We start from the raw sequence: 16,750 nt of genomic DNA on the forward strand, positions 1-16,750 counted from the left end.
GTCTATACAGTTGCCATAACAAAGAGTCAAGCGATGATATATCTATAACATGATGTGCTTGCAAGTGACACTAATATAGAATTGCTTTTGTCGACACTCCGTGATCTTTGAATCATTTTGATTGGCGCTGTAAATTCCGGTATCATGGTGATTGTTTATATTTTAACAACACACATAATCGTGAGAAGAACTATTGGAGTACAAACACCCGTTTTGTTGGTTTAATTTTCAATTATGTTAATTTCCTTGTTCTTTGAGATCATGAAATCCTTTCAATGTATCTAGTAAATATAGTTCCTCTCAAACCGGTTCTAGTTGTCTGTAGGCTATTGCACATTACATTACTTCTCATGACCAAACCTAGTCTTCTGACATTTCGCTCGATAGTGTTCTGTGCTTCTAAGTTACTAAGGTATAATATACATGTGTGCTTGCTTTTGCAAGTATTTTTATCGGTAGAATCACATTTAATATTTAGAAGATTTTCAAGCAGTTGTACGTCTTTGTATTTATTGTTTACCTTTGTGGTAAGTGTCGCCATATAACCTATACTGTGTTGGTGCGCCGTAAAACCCAAATAAATAACTTCCATGTAAGCTGACCGAATTCCGTTCTTTAACATGTAACTTTCGACCCTTTTCAATATATGCAAAATACGGTTCAAGAAGGATGCATTGCTTATAGGCATGAAGGGGGCAATTCGCCGGACATGCCTCCGTGGTCCGCTCGAATGTAGTCCATATCAATATATAGTGCAATTTTCCCGCCTAGTAAAGGCCATTTTCATGGCAGATATAAGCTTTATTGATGCTTGATTATAAAAAGGAATGTCCGCAGATGACTTTAAGCTACGTTATATGCTTCAAAAGTTGATTGGAAGCTGCCTTGTAAAATGAAAGTGAAAGTAGGTATTTCCTGATGTCTACCTACGCAATATTAGCGTTTTCATCACGTGTCTCAGTCACGTGACCATGGTTTCACTGCATTATGGTCAACCCCATATTTTTTGGGTATATTTTGATTGCCTAAAGACAGACCTTCAAGACAAGGGTAGTCTCGCAGGAAGTGAAAGGCTAGAAATCTTGATAAAAATATGTTATAAGTTGTTAATTTTATATAGAAAATAGTAGCGGAGGCATTTAATACCTTCATACCTAACAATGTAGGTTAATACCACCATTGTGTATTGGAGTATGTTGAATAATTTTGCGTACCCGTAATTATCGCAAAAGTCCTTGGCAACCTTACGACGAAACAACGTTTACAATTCTATGCGAAAAGAACATTACCCCTACCCCATTTGCTGTGTTTTTGTTTTTGGAGGTGATGGGGGGTGGGGGGGGGGGGGGGGGGGGGGGGGTCCGTACGTCCGAATTTGTGTTGTTCAAATCACCTAAAGTCATCAAACCTCACAGGATTGTTATTCAAACACATGAAGTTGTGCACTTGGTGTTTTAAGCCACTCTAGAGTTATGGCCCTTAACTTTAAAAGATATGCATACTATAACAGGAATGTGGGAACCAATGTCCTCTGGATGCACATACAGCTAATTTTTGTAGCACTGCACTGTGATTTAATTACACTGTTTTATTAAACAGTTTCGTATTTGTCAACATATAATATTACATGTTACAGTTTCTATTTTGAGCACATTGCGGATGGTCCCGCATCGTCCGTCTTTGAATGCTTACGAATTAATACGTTTTATACTGTGCCTGCAGGTCTCAATCCAATATAAAAATTTATACAAATACATCAAAAATTAATTATTTATAACGAAAATCTCGTTTTACGGTATCCAATATTATCCTCAATGTTTTTTTTTACCACAAACCAGCCACTGTCAGATGGTTTTACTTTAACAATGTTGTCTTTCGGACTGACATTGATTTATGCAAAATAATTTATTTTATTACATTGGCAATTATGACATTTATAATTCAGGGTTATTTTATTGCAGTTTTCTATTAAAGTACTGCGGTTTTGTGTGTATTTTATAGTTATTCGGTATCATATGAAGACGAACTGTTGAATTAGGTGCAGCTATGCATAGCAGAGATAAACCAAACAGCGAACATTTAAATTCAGTTTATGAACATAAAATTGACATAAGGTTATATGGATATGGTTAATTTATTGACTTCTAAGAATCGTTATGAGGTAGCTCGGCAATGAGTATCTATTTCCGGTTTATATTTCAGATAAGTTTAACTTCTGTCAGTTTTCGGTTGATTTCAAATACATACTGAAAATCTGTATACTAGTATAGTATGCTGTATGTTTGATTTTCAGTTGGCCTAAAATCATGCCATGTGTATTCTAAGATCGTTGACTTTGAATCAGCTGCCCCGTTCGAAACCTTACTTGTAGAATTTCCATGTAAGGAATATGCTTTCAACTATAAAACATTGTGACGGCGTGACTCTTAACCCTACAAAAAGAAAAGCCATTGTTTCCATAGATGGACTCATGAATAAGTTGATAACCCCTCAAAAAAGTCTTCTTTCCTTATTATGCTGGGCGCAGTTATGACAATAGCATATATATATAGACATGCATTGACCTCATAAGATTTTTTTACGCACAGATTTTATGCATTATGATCTAGAAACACAATGACTTGTAGGTAGGTCGTATGTCAGACATTGCTTTGCAATGAAAACATGTTTGCAAGAAACGATATGAAGGCCACTTTTGCGATAGGATCTGTGTCATTTATATGATAATTTTTGCCAAAGATGCGCAGGATATGCGAAACTCCTTTAAACTAATATAAATTCTGATTTAATTTCTGTATTGTTTCTGCTTATGTATTGCATTATTCTAGTTTTAATGATAAAAAGGTAGTTGAAATGACAAGGTTAAAGGTACCAGTGTAGACCACAGTTTCGTATTTGAAAAAAGAGATAAAGTTTATGTCGAACATAAAATTGACAGGTTTATTTGAATTACATTCTGTATACATGTATAGCTAACACACAGTATAAATGTTTACAACCGTTAAAACACTGAACGTTTTTGAACAGTAGACTGTTACTTCATAGCATTTAGTTATTAATGTAGTTCTTACATACACAAGTTAACTATTTAATGAAATAACTATTTGAATAGTATTTTCTAATTTGAAGTATAGACCGAGGTTTTGTCCTTGGTGATGCAAATCAGAGGTCTTAACTCATTAATATATTCATTTTTCTCAGAATTTCGAAAGCAGTCTTGGATTCATTTAGTTAGTTTGTAACTTGCTAGAAATTTTATTTAGATGTTTTTATAACCCCACCAGACATGTTTGGGGGCTATATAGGAGTCGGTTTTGTCGCGTCCCGTCGCGTCGCGAAATGTATTATCTCAGTGTAATTACTAAATGGATTTGATTCAAACTTAAAATAGATGTTCCACCTTATCACCCACATCATGTGACACAAGGTGCAAAACTCTGACACCAATTTTTCATAAGTTATGCCCCCTTTTACTTAGAATTTAAGGTTAATTTTGATGCATTTTCACTATATCTCAGTTATTACTAAATGGATTTGATTCAGACTTTAAATAGATGTTCCACCTTATCACCCGCATCATGTGACACAAGGTGCATAACTGTGACACCAATTTTTCATGAATTATGCCCCCTTTTACTTAGAATTTAAGGTTAATTTTGATGCATTTTCACTATATATCATTCTGATTGGCTTAGAGCCAAAGGGAAGTAACTTTTTTTTTTAACTTTTGTACTGAGTTACTTCCCCTTAAATTCCAAGAATTAGTCTATTTTTAGATTTTCAATATTTTAGGTATTTTTTCTAACTTTTTTATTATTAGTCCTATGTAAAAAGTAAATACATTTTTCTTTGTTAACATGTGTTGGTAAGACATTTTTTTTCTATTCACTTTTAGTTTATCTCTAATATTAACAGATTTTTATATTGACCTCATCCCTCGTCCAGGGCACATATACTAGTATTACTTATATGTGCCGCGGATATTAAGTTCTTTTTATGTTTTATATTCTAAGTATTTTAAAAATTTCTTATGGTTGCCATTCTTCTGTGACAAGACCGTATAGGTATTTGGGGGTGTGTGTGTGGGGGGGGGGGGGTTTATGGGGGATTGATTTTCATGTCTGTAGAAAGAGATTTTGATTCCAGTAAGTTTTTTTGTATATTCAATTTTTTTCCCTATTACTGCTGGCTGGAATGGTGGCTTGAGACTACGTACATCGCGATTAAAACTAAGTTGATTCGTTTTACATGGGGGGTTTACACCTATATTCAGTACAAAAAAAAAACTTAAATGTTGCAAATACAGTAGTTCTCCCAATTTTAATTAACCTTAAAGCGAAAGTTATCCTTTTGTGAACGATTTTATATAATAGAAAAATATATTTCATGACTATCTCATTGGTCATAAACTGGTCACACGCACTCTATTTTCAGTGTACTGGTAAAAAGCTTCCCATTATGATGATACATGAATTTTTTTATACTATAATAGTCCTAGGCGAATATCAACATTGGTCAGGTTCATAAACATAGATATTCACCTGTTTATCATACAGTAACTGTTTATTATTAATGATCATAGATGTTTAAATGGCTTCATACCAAAAGTTATAATTCAATTGCTTCTGTTGTAGGATAGCAGTATACCAGTCGATTTTCATAATATATTTGTTTTTGATACCCAAAGGAGGCAGCCTTTCATATGCTTATAAATTTTATGCATTTAAATAGTTTCCATCAAGTAGTTTGTTTTTCTCGTTGTATAAAGGTCTCTCATTGTATTACTTTTCGTCTGGTGTAGAATTAATGCAATTTTCATAGTGTCTGCCGTGCATAGATCTTCCTAAATGAGCAAAAAGCAAGAGATAACGGTCGATATTGCATATCATGATATGTATTATTCATATGTACCAAGCATCGTATGTTTACCGTTACAGACAAGACAATACGATACTGATGGTTATCATGCATTGTAAGCAAAGCATCTCTGATTACAAATTAGACGGGAGGCACGCGCATACTCCCGCGTGCACTGAGTCCTGGCGGCCCTTTGATGTTCCGACATGCGTAATGTACAGTAATTTTGCCATCATCGATAAGTCTGGATCTTGTTAGGAAGGCAGAGGTCTGCTTTGAAAGTTTGTCTATTTCTATTTCTTGGTTTATGATTTTAGATTGGCCGTAAAATTGCGACTGGAATGTCTGCTTTGCTTTGATAAAATTTTCTTGCGTAAGAATTAAACTGAATAAATTTCTTACAAAAATTAATACACAAAAATTCTCTTAAGTCACCAAATTCTTTACATGCCATAGGTATTTATTTATTTTTTTCAAATTCACGAATAGAAGTAGTGAAACAGACTTAAATATAAATGCAATTAAGAATTTGGACTTAGTACACTGTCCTGCTAGGTACTAGTCAAAAGATTAGTTGTTTAATTATATATTCAAGCAGGACAATTGTGTTACACTGAAGAAAGTTCTTGTCATTTTATTTCCATTGCATAATAATAAATTTATTTAACGAGAATAACATATGTGGCTATTAAATCTCTGAGATATGTCGTCTAAAACATAGAATTAAAACAAAGAGCTACGCTTTTGGTCAAAGAAAACGATATGAACTCGTCGTGATATTAAAATGTTTAGTGAATTATTTTATGTGTGAATTATAATGTTGATAACTAATAAGACTGAAGATCTGTCCCATATAAGACAACCAAGGGGTAGGAACTCTGTATATCAGTTGCCCACTCTTTAAAAAAAAAATCAGCCATAAAGAAGACGAGTTTATTGTGACACATTTATAGAGGAACTGACTAGTGACCCAGCCTGCACATGCTTATTTATTTATTTATTTATTTATTTGAAGCTTATTGTATATATATATAATCAACTAAAAAAGGTCAGGTGCTTTAGTCTCATAAACTTTGCCGTATCATAATTAGCCGGACTGTTGTTTTCATTGACGGAGGAAACTTCGGTGTGTTTGTCTCGGTACGGGAGACAATCAAAATCCCCTTGATCAAAATCCCCTACACTGAAAAATGACAGGATGTTACAAAATCCCCTTCATACTTCTGCAGGGGGTATCATAATCCCCTCTGTGATTTTTAGTAATTTTTTACTTATTTCATCAAGTTCAAATACAACTATATACAATTTAAAAGTCTATTGCATAAAGCACGTAAATACAATGCCTTTAGCAAACATAATATAATTTGGAGCACTGATATCTATATATCTATAATGTTAATCACATGGGATTATGATACCCCATGCAAATGTGTGAAGGGGATTTTGTAACACCCAGTCATTTTTCAGTGGAGGGGATTTTGATCAAGGGGATTTTGATATACACTCTTGCGGTACACGTCAACGTCCGCCATCAGTCGTGCTTTTTGAGAAATTCAGAATTTTGGCATATCATTGAGTAAATGTAAATGTTTATACTTTTTACCATTAAAGTGAACTTACTTAATGCGTACTATCAAATAAAAAAAGAAAAATGAACGGTATTCACATAGGCAAAGAAGATAAGTCATTGAAGCAAGACATTAGCCGCAGACTGTTGAGGAATTGTATATTTTTTTTACAAAAATAAAGAAATAATAGAAAAAAAAATTAGAAAGAAGTTTGTGCCATTCCCTATATCGCGGAGTAGAGGAAAATATGCACCATTTAATGTAAGCTAACGATAAAACAGGCTTTCATTTGAAGTTGTTGAATACATGAGTAGAAAATAATGTAAGCACATTTTTGTACGTAATACTTCTTTTTTCAAAACTTACAAAGTCTTATGTGTATGACATGAATGACTGGTCAAAAGCGAAAAGTCAAAATTGCACAGTTTTGAGTGCAACTGGTAATTTTTATTTCTTGTGAAGCCTTTATTGTCAGAATATATTCAATCCTATCGTATGTTAGTTGACATAATGCAAGCCGACTGGGAACTTATTCTTGTGAAGTCATGTAAAAGATGGGTATATTTAAAATTGTATCGCATTTCCGACTTCAAAAAGGACCGTCGCACCATTAGCTGTTCTTAATTTCAATAGAGCGCCACAGCACTGTCAAAAAAGATAGGTTAATTGAGAAGGTTTTAGCATGTAAGGTGACCTAAGGTTATGCTGTCATGTGCAATCTGACAACACCTTTTGTCTAACTATGATTGAAGAAAAATACTATTTAAATTGATTGAAGAAAAATGCTTAATTGACTTCCAGTATGATTTACTGTGGCGGGATCATGAAATATTTTCTTGAACTCTACACTGGATTTAAGCATTTTATTTTCATGATTAGAATATATTTTCTCGCATCTGTGGCGTTATTTGCGCTTAATTTGTTACGGTGTTAAGGGCAATATCTATAAAATATGACAGAGGTCAGGCTAGAAAATTTAGATAGAAAATTAGGTAAGCACTTAAAAAAAAAATTAGAATTGTGATCTTGTGATAAGACCGCTTTTAGCTTCACCAATATTGCCTTCCCTTCACCCGTGCATTTGTGATTTTATATGCCAACACAACACAAATGACTAACCAAGTAAAATTTCAAAATGATGCATTTTGACAAAACCGTATTTGAAAAAAATCCTTTGAATTTTTTTTAATCGATCGATCACTGTTTGGAGAAAATGGTAATGTAAATTGTTTCAAAACATGCTGAATGTTTATTTTAATTATTTTTCTTACAAAGACAAAGTAACGTATATATTTTTGTCTGTCTTATAAGATTGATCATGACTTATGTGCCTGCACTTTGCTTTTGTGCAGCGCTATAAATTAAGTGACTGGAGAAAATGAATCGAATTCTAATTGGCGATTTCTGATTAGTTAGCGTATTTAATCCTAGAAGTAAATCTTTAATGACTTTGGTGACGGATAGAAAAAGTAATTAGATTCGAACGAACTTTTTACATAGTAGAATTTGTTGTGAACAAATAACCTTTTATTTTTTTATATTTTTGTTTATACATTTATTCTAATGTATGTTTTCCTGAATTATCTGCATTAATATTTCTCATGTTGCACAGTGATTATATTCCATGTTTGAATAGGGTTGACAAATTGCAGAGTAAATTAATATTTCTGTTAATTGTTTATTTATGCATTTTACAATCCCGTTCATTGTCTGTTCTTCCCGTTCAAAATATACTTCCTATGCTGTCTGCTATTCCGGTACATAATATATTCTTAACATTGTCATAGAAGTTGGTAATTAGAATCTTCTAAAAATTCCCGAGTGCTGACAGAAATGCGACAAGTAAAACGTCTTATTCAGGCCTGGCATTTTTTAGGGCTAGTGCCGACTTTAGGCTTTTGACGGCTACAATTTCCCTATTTACCTGTATTTTGAAGATATTATTTAGATTTTTAATAAGTTTCTCAATTTTAACAAAACCCGTGGTCAGCTTGCGGTACGGTATTCAGAACTACGTGTCTGTTAACTTCCATAGACATGAATTTACAAACATGTGGTTTTAGAATACTGAGGACTTGCTTCCACGGAGTTCCAAGTTAAAATGGTTTATATCTCATGAATTAATCAAAATATGAATTGAATGTTAATAGTTGAATATACTAAATTGATGAATTTAAAATGTTTGCACTATTTGAGGCCTTTACTTGACAATAATCCGTATTTTTTTTTAGAAATTATTTAGTAGGTTTTTTTTGCGCAAATGTGTCAAATGTGGCTTTGTAGAGTTTTTAGTGGCCCCATTCGCTGTTATTTTCTCATGCCTAAATGCACGATTTATTACATTGCTCTTTACATTTCTACCAAGGGTTTCTCTTACATTTTTAAAATCTTGTAACATGTGAAAATGCCTGGGATGATTGACAGTTAAGGGCCTTGAAATCTTCAAAACTAGTTAGCAGTATAGCGGTATGATGCCTATCTGCGTTTAGCAGATACGTATGAAATTATGTACGATGATTATCAAAAACTTTATTTGAGTTTATGACTTCTGAGATGTAGAAGTTGGCCTGTGTAATGTATTTTATCCATTTATCATAGCGTCAACGGGCCGCGAAATTGTACTCGCATACTAAATATGCCCCGTTTTACAATTAATTCGCCACACACAGCGCTGTATGATGTGAAAAAAATAACATATAGATTTGTTCCTGTTGAAAAATGATGTATTTTTCATACAAAAAGATCCATGGATAACAGATTAAATTAAAATTTGAAAGCCCACTTAGACCTTTTGCTTTGCGTTGACAGATAAACTTAACGATAAAATGTCAATCAATTAATGGTATTGATATTATTTAATATTTAAAGTAACGTATGTACAACTGTCTTGGAATGTATTAATGATTGTATTATTATTATTATTATTATTATTATTATATAAACTGATTAAATGGTATTGTTGAGTATTAAGATTATATGATTAAGTATATTATTAGCAAGTTACTGTGATTCTTAACTGTATGGCTGTTCGACTGATATTGTGTTCATGGTTTTTAATTTTCAATTTTATAAATGTTTTTTGAAAACAGTAAATTCTTTTAACTACTTAAAAGCTAATATACTCTGCTCCTGCAAAGACAATTTTATTACATTCTTTGTAGCGGAAAGCAAACGAAGTTACAGATTTAATGTTTAATACATGGCTCCTATAAATCACCGGTCCATAGTTCGTCTGTATGTCCGGTCTATATTCAATGCATGATCACTGGGCTAGTATGTCAAATATTTAGAAATAAAACATTGAAAATTAATCAATGATGTCTTGTAATATTGAATTACTTGCCGCTCAATAGTCGGAACTGTTGGCCTGCAAACTATTTAGTAAATGGATATAATGTAAATCCTTAAGATGTAACTATATGTTTAATAGTGCAGGTCGGTAATCGTACAAAATGTTGGAGATCACATCGTCAGGTACATGTAAACTTTAAAGTATTCCAGCCTCCATTCCTGGAGAGCCTTTTTGAATTATACAAATTTGTACAGAAAGACTTCAGAAGTAAACAAAACAGCACCCTTCTAACAGGCTGTCTTTTAGGAAGTCTTACCTGAATAGAAATAATTTTCTTGGTCTGGCATTTCTAGAAAATTGACCCAGAGTTTTGATGGACCTAAAGGATTATTTATATACTGATTTAGGCGGTAAAAATTATATAACTTCAAAAGTAAATTCTTCAATGAAAACGTATCCGTATCGCAAGTCTGGGTCATTGTTATGAATTTCTGCAATTTTGTTTCTTCTCGCTGGTTCAGGTAAAAGAAGACCAAGTGAAATGCAGTACTCTTTTAAAGATAGGAAGCAGTTAAACCTGTTGACGAAGCATATTTGTCACTTTTTTCAGACTTGACTGTGAATGAAGGGGCATCTCTGGGGTTTTTTGACATACACAAAATCATGTAAATTCAACGTGAACAAATTTTTATTCATTCATAATAAATATACAATATTTAATTTTTTCTCGAAATGAAAACATACAATCAAAATACTGAAAGTTTGATCATTAAGTAGACCATAGATATAACAATTGGAATCAAAAAACACAATAATGCTGACTCGATAACAAATTCATTTATCATCAAATTTCAGGATTTTTGAAATTGGTGTACTTTAAAGTGTCAAGTTTGAAAAGTTTCCTCTTAAAAAAAAAAAGAAGAGAAATATGAATATATAGCCTTATACATAATATTCAAAAGCTCCTGTCAGAAATTTTTAAGCATGTTGGTTGTACGGTACACTGTCCCACCTTATTAAATAACGTAGCACCACTTTTTTTTTATTTTATTTGTTTTTTTTTTGATAGGGCAAATGCTATTGTATGTCGCTGTCCCTCCTTTTGAAATTTTATAAGCTGTTTTGAAAATGAAATTTTATTTACAGGCTGTAAAACAATTCATAATTTTAAAACACATCATTACATGGCTTTTCGAGCTTTATATGAGTAATAAATATTCATTGAAAAAAAATAGTAGTCACTGAACAGTTAGTTCCAACTATTAACATTTATGCCATTTTGGCTTAAAGCGACATTATTGTACAATTATTTATATACGCGTTTCATTAACCCAAAACTTGATGTATACCAAATGTTTAAAACTTTGAAAGACATTCCCCTTTTCCGTTATAAATGTCAAGTGCTTGACGGGTTTAAAGCGTTAAACAGCTTTAAAACTTTTGTGTTTGTTTTGTAACGCATTCCAAAACTTTGCATTTAAATTTTCAGTGTTTTGCATCAAATTATTTCAGGACATTTCTAGGCATATCGGTCATTTCGATGAGAAAGTTAAAAGTTAATGCAAACTTGGATAATGATTCACCATTTGGAACTTGAATTTCTTAAGATCAGATGCTTGAAAAATGTACGAGTACCGGACTAGTCTTCTATGTAAATACGCAACACATGTTCTCGTTTATTTAACAAAATAATATTTAATAATCTTTGGTAAAGTTATTATTTCAGTAAAAGATTAAACAGATGGGTGAAACGTACATATTCCACTTGAAATACATTGCTTACAAAATGCCAGCATTTTTGGCCAGTTGTGAAAATTGATAATATAGAACACTTACAGTGAAGTTATTTAACTCCTTCACGGAATCATAAAATGTTTAAGGAAATAAATACTTCCGTAACTGACACTATATATAAGAAACTTCCTCTTATAGCACTTTTTGAAGACATCGTCTTGTCACGATAGAACAGCGTTCAGTTCACTATTTTGTGACCATCATGTGTTCATAATTTTTCTAAGCTTTTTGGATTTGTGAGAAGTTCTCTAAGCACCCTCCAACATTGTTTGGCAGCATTGTCCATGGCAGTTGTAGACTTTCCCTTAAACAGGTCCACATTTGGCAGGAAATAATGCGGACAACGTCGGTTCTGTAGACATGAGATAAGTTGCAACAAGATCCCATTGATTCTGTCCCCTAAACAGGTATCGTCCCATTCAATTTCTCGTGGATGTTTTTCACATTCATAAAGTAACAAAGTTTTTAGGTGATACGCCACAATTGGTTGACCAGGTACGTCGAAATGTCGGTCCCTAAACGCTTTAAGAATGCTCAAACATTTTCGACGGCACCCACCGTACAGAAGTCGGTCCTCGGCATATTTGAATGACATTGACCAAGCGTCTCCTTCAGCTGCACTCTGTTTATCCTTCATGTAAATGCTTTCTTTTGAAAGGAGGTCAAATCCCTCTGTTTTGACTTCTGCAACAAGGTTTGGATTCGGCCATGGCACGTGTGGCACAGGCCAGTGTGCAGCGCTACGTGACCAGATACCCCCGCAACGGAATGCCGGCGTGATTTGAACAACGTAACGTTCTTTAATCCGCAGTTTTACTTCAGTCGTGTCCGCCACCATTTTGACTATATCCCGGTAGCTACATTTGTCAACAGCTTGCGCAACCAAAGTTTGAAACCGTGACCTGATCTTTCGGGCAGACAGATACCCCGACGCCGTTATGAACTCCACCCATAATGACATTGAACGCTTTCTTCCATCACTTAGCTTTAAAACTGCACACCCGGGTATTGTACCATCGTCAACAAAATTGAACACTCCCATTTGGTTTAGGTATAACACAACTTCAAACTCTGATGGCGATATTACGTCTAACCCTTCATATCGTCCATTTACTTCATTTAAACTACTAATAAACCGAGGTTCCTGTACCTCTACTTCTTTGAGAACGTCTTGAACAACCTTGCATACCTCACGGATGGTTTTAACAACTCCACTTTGTCTAGTTGCCACTCTTTCATTGCAATACTTGTTCAGTTCGAACAACACCTTGGATTGTTGTGCTAGCATATCTGGTGAACTTCCGTCCAGTAGCATCTTCACCAGAGTATTCCGATTGCAGCGTTACAAGTCCACATAGGAGTATTAAGTCACAGTAAACAATATTTATGTCCGTTCATAAAATAAGTGATATTTTTACACCATAAACACAAACAATTTGTGATTTTTCTGGTCGTTCACGTCACCACAAGTAATGTTTCGTTTCCGCTTCAGTTTACACGAACGTTTAAAGCCCAGATTAATTAAAAATCGTGTAGACAGTCACAATTAGAATGTAAGTAAACCTTCAGCCAAGTGTGTCCGAAAGTACTTCCAATTTTTTATGCAAAATCATACAACACAGCGTGAAATGATACTGTTCCAAGGACCCGATTGTTGTTTTCTATAAAAGCTTGAAAACGCAGTAAATCACAATCTATTACCATCAGCCAATGAGAAGACAGCATTATCAAATGCTAATTAGCCCGGGGCAGTCGTCTTTCATCGATTGGCCTAGAATTAATTTACTGCAGAGCTGTTGCTCCGCCTCTTGTCGTCTGAGCTCCGCCTCCAGTTTTGAAGTGATTGTTTTGCTAAATAATAAAAATATGCTGGTATATTGTAGTGTTTTTATTTATTGGAAAGTAATTTCTTTTATTGTGGAAATTTCATGAAAATGTGATGTTAGATGCTTTGTTTGTATTGGAATACAATCTTTTCTTGTTTACTGTTTCGTTTATAAAGCGATTCGCACAGAGCGCGGTGTTATAGTTGATATTTTTAAAATAATAGATACAGAAAATTTATGATAATTTCAACTTTGTAGCTTTAATTATGTAATAAAATTTATTTCATTAAAACAGAATATGGAGTGGCTTTATTTTTGAGGGATATGAAATTAAAATGTTGGTTTTTAAAATTGTTAGATTTTTTTTAAAATGTGAATCACTTTATTTGTTGGTCTCCAGTTCAAAAATCAAACTGAGCACTGAATATAACGAATTTTAACTTTTCATTTTCTTTTTCTTTAAAGATAGAAATGGGAAGATCTTGTGTTGTTTATTGTTGATAATTAAACAAGTAACTGCAATGCTTTACTTAGAAAAGTCTCGATGTTATTATAAGAATGTGGTCATGTAATTTTCAGCATTAAGTTATACATGAAATTTAAAACTAAGTCGCTTGTAAGCTGTAAATATTCCACTTGATTCCTACTAAAATTTTAGTTTTTCTGTAGATGTGATCTACACCAACTGTTTAATTTTAACACATTGATAATGTACCCTGTACAAGTTGATTAAAGTACTAGTATATGCACTGTTCTGTTCTGTGCTGTTCATGTATAACATCTTACTCATTTTTAATATAAATACCGACAAATAATAAAATGATGAAATCGTAATTCTCTGAATTTTAACGTCGTCGTATATTTTTTTTAGACTTGTAAACGATTTTTGAGTATTATTTTTAACTTAACATTTATAACACGGGATAATGACGTGTGCTTGGATTTGTGAATAAAATGAAAGAAAGAAAGAAAGGAAAAATCATGTAAAATATATGTTTGCTTACGGGCTTGTTTACTGCAATAACATGTAGTGCTTTTATTTATTTAGTTACATTAAACAGTTGGTGTTAGCAGATCCACTGAGATGACATCTACAAGAACAGTAAAAAATGCATTTTAACATATATATTTTGTCTCAGATTTTAAACTTTCACACATTAAACCCTTACCCCATTTCTACCAAAACGACAGGATAAAATTCAGTTTCACATTGAAAACAAATCTACCGGAGATTTGATATTTTTGTTGAGTGCACACGCTGAGAGAGTGACGTTATCTTGTTTTTGCCCAGTTTGAAACTCCGGTTGTCCCAGTGGTGTGGCTCCGATATGTTGATAATGAAGAAAAGGGAGACCTGTTTAGGTTGCTGACATAATTATTTGGGAAAGGATGAACACTTGAGAGTTGAATAAACGTTTTAGAATTGCTCCGGCCAATGAAAAACAGGACAGCCGGATAGAAGCGAACAGTCATAAGGTCCAGGCAAGTCTCGGGTTTTTGGGAAGCTCTCCTTATATTTATGAAAAGTTAACACAAAATGATACACTAGCGCTTTTAGCAGGTCCTGTGTTAAACGTCCAGATGACTGATTGTTTCATCAACTGATTTTGCAAGAAATAATTTGCTGAAGCCTAATAACTGATATTTTCTCACAATTTTTATTATAAACGGAACATACTATACACATGCAAAGGCGTATTTCTCATCATAATTTTACACTTTTATATTTTGAAAATCTCTGCATATTAATAATAAGGGGGGGGGGGGGGGGGGGGGATTTTCAGAGGTCCCGAATGCTCGGAGAGAAGAAATCCAAATGCACAAGTATATAATTTATTAAAACCGGAAATGCATTTTCGTAATATATAATTAAACGGTATTTAATTGCCATTTCATAATCTACTTTGCAGTGATATTTATATTTATTCATTTATTTATGTCTCACCTATGTATATACATACATGTATCACAGCAATATGCACATAGCCATTCTGTCTACAAGAATTATAATGTTGAAGTACAGAATTATAACAGAGCCACGGAGTTTGCTGATCGTTTTGCACCAATTATTTGTTACTTTTATCCAGAAAATTGTTAATCGATATTTAATGAATATGAAACACATTTTTTGTTGCCGATTAATCACGGTTAAAATAAAAAAAAACTCTTTAATTTGAGGCTTGCGGCGATGTAGAATGAAGTTACGTGAATTTAATGTAAACATTTGAATATTCGACCGGCAAATAATTTTGCTTTTACCTGCTTAATATCCTAACAACATTCGCCTGTTTTAGGATTTTTATGCAGTTATTGCATTAAGTTCAATCTGAAATAAAAACATGTAAGAAAATTAGTAACACTTTACACTATTAATTTCTGTTAAGCAAAAAGTTTAATGGGAAACAATATTTGAAACGTTTTTGACAGACTTATATCAAAAAATATTTCTCTGGCAATGATTTATCTTTTATGATAATAATAATAATAATAATTTATAATAATAATAATAATAATTTTATAATAATGATCAATTAAATAATAATAATGATGATATTGACATAAAAATCAGCGGTTGTTTTGATCATGATGATTATAATGATGATGATGGTGATTATTATTATGATGATGCATTGTGAGTTATTTGTAGATTTAAAAAGCACTGAATGTCAACACATTCTCAAAGTGAGAGGGAGCATGGATGTAGGACCTCCACCCCCCCCCCCCCCCCCCCCCCCCCCAATTGAATGTAAAGGTGGTTACACATGGGAAAACAGTCACAAATGTGAAATAATTTCCCTACGCATGGGTCAGTTATATTTAGGAAAAGCAGAAAAGAGTGAACAGACTGACTCCATTACAGTTTTTAGACAAGCTAAAAACTTATATATGTTGTTACCTAATAAGACTAAATTCTTTATTAAAATGGTCGCGGAGTCCAGCGATGGGTATCACAACTTTAAGGAACTTCTGAGTCGCTTCTGTCAAAATATAAAGTACATCTTGGATCTGAATATCTAGTGTAAAGATAGCGAAGAAGTTTTCATGGAAATATATATATATATCGCAAATGCTTACAGTTTCTCCCTGCATTCAATGGTTTTACAAAAGAAATTGTGGGGAAAAATGCAAAAAATGAAAACATACTAAGAAAGAAATTTTAAAGTATATATATTTTGCAGACGCTGGTTGGTTATTCTATACTGTAAATAGAAAAAGTGCTAGCCCAAAATTCATTGAATAGCATTTTCAAGACAGACGTTCGGGGCGTGGTCATCGAGCCCAGATTGCCCGAAACAGCTGGAAGAGACTGGTGTATTGCGGTAATATTTACAAAGGCGGCTCATTCAAGTCATTGCTAGTGTAAATAAACTAAGACAATCTTCATTAGATTATTAGTTAATTACCATGAAAAA

At 33.2% G+C, this 16,750-nt stretch overlaps 2 protein-coding genes across 8 annotated transcripts in view; one reads left to right on the forward strand and one right to left on the reverse strand.

Moving 5' to 3' along the window:
- Positions 1-16,750, forward strand: part of LOC123558619 (neurobeachin-like) — a 268,481-nt gene that overhangs the window by 164,555 nt on the left and 87,176 nt on the right. The window lies entirely within an intron of this gene.
- Positions 10,388-13,158, reverse strand: LOC123557858 (protein mab-21-like 2). The gene has a single exon (XM_045349597.2). It carries the CDS (start codon positions 12,824-12,826, stop codon positions 11,720-11,722), a length of 1,107 nt encoding a protein of 368 aa, XP_045205532.1. The 5' UTR covers positions 12,827-13,158; the 3' UTR covers positions 10,388-11,719.

Source organism: Mercenaria mercenaria, chromosome 5 (assembly GCF_021730395.1).
Source record: "Mercenaria mercenaria strain notata chromosome 5, MADL_Memer_1, whole genome shotgun sequence".
In the NCBI taxonomy this organism is placed as follows: domain Eukaryota; kingdom Metazoa; phylum Mollusca; class Bivalvia; order Venerida; family Veneridae; genus Mercenaria; species Mercenaria mercenaria.

Bases quoted from the DNA above. Each gene is read 5' to 3' on its own strand.
- LOC123557858 (XM_045349597.2), bottom strand. From the start codon at position 12,826: ATGCTACTGGACGGAAGTTCACCAGATATGCTAGCACAACAATCCAAG.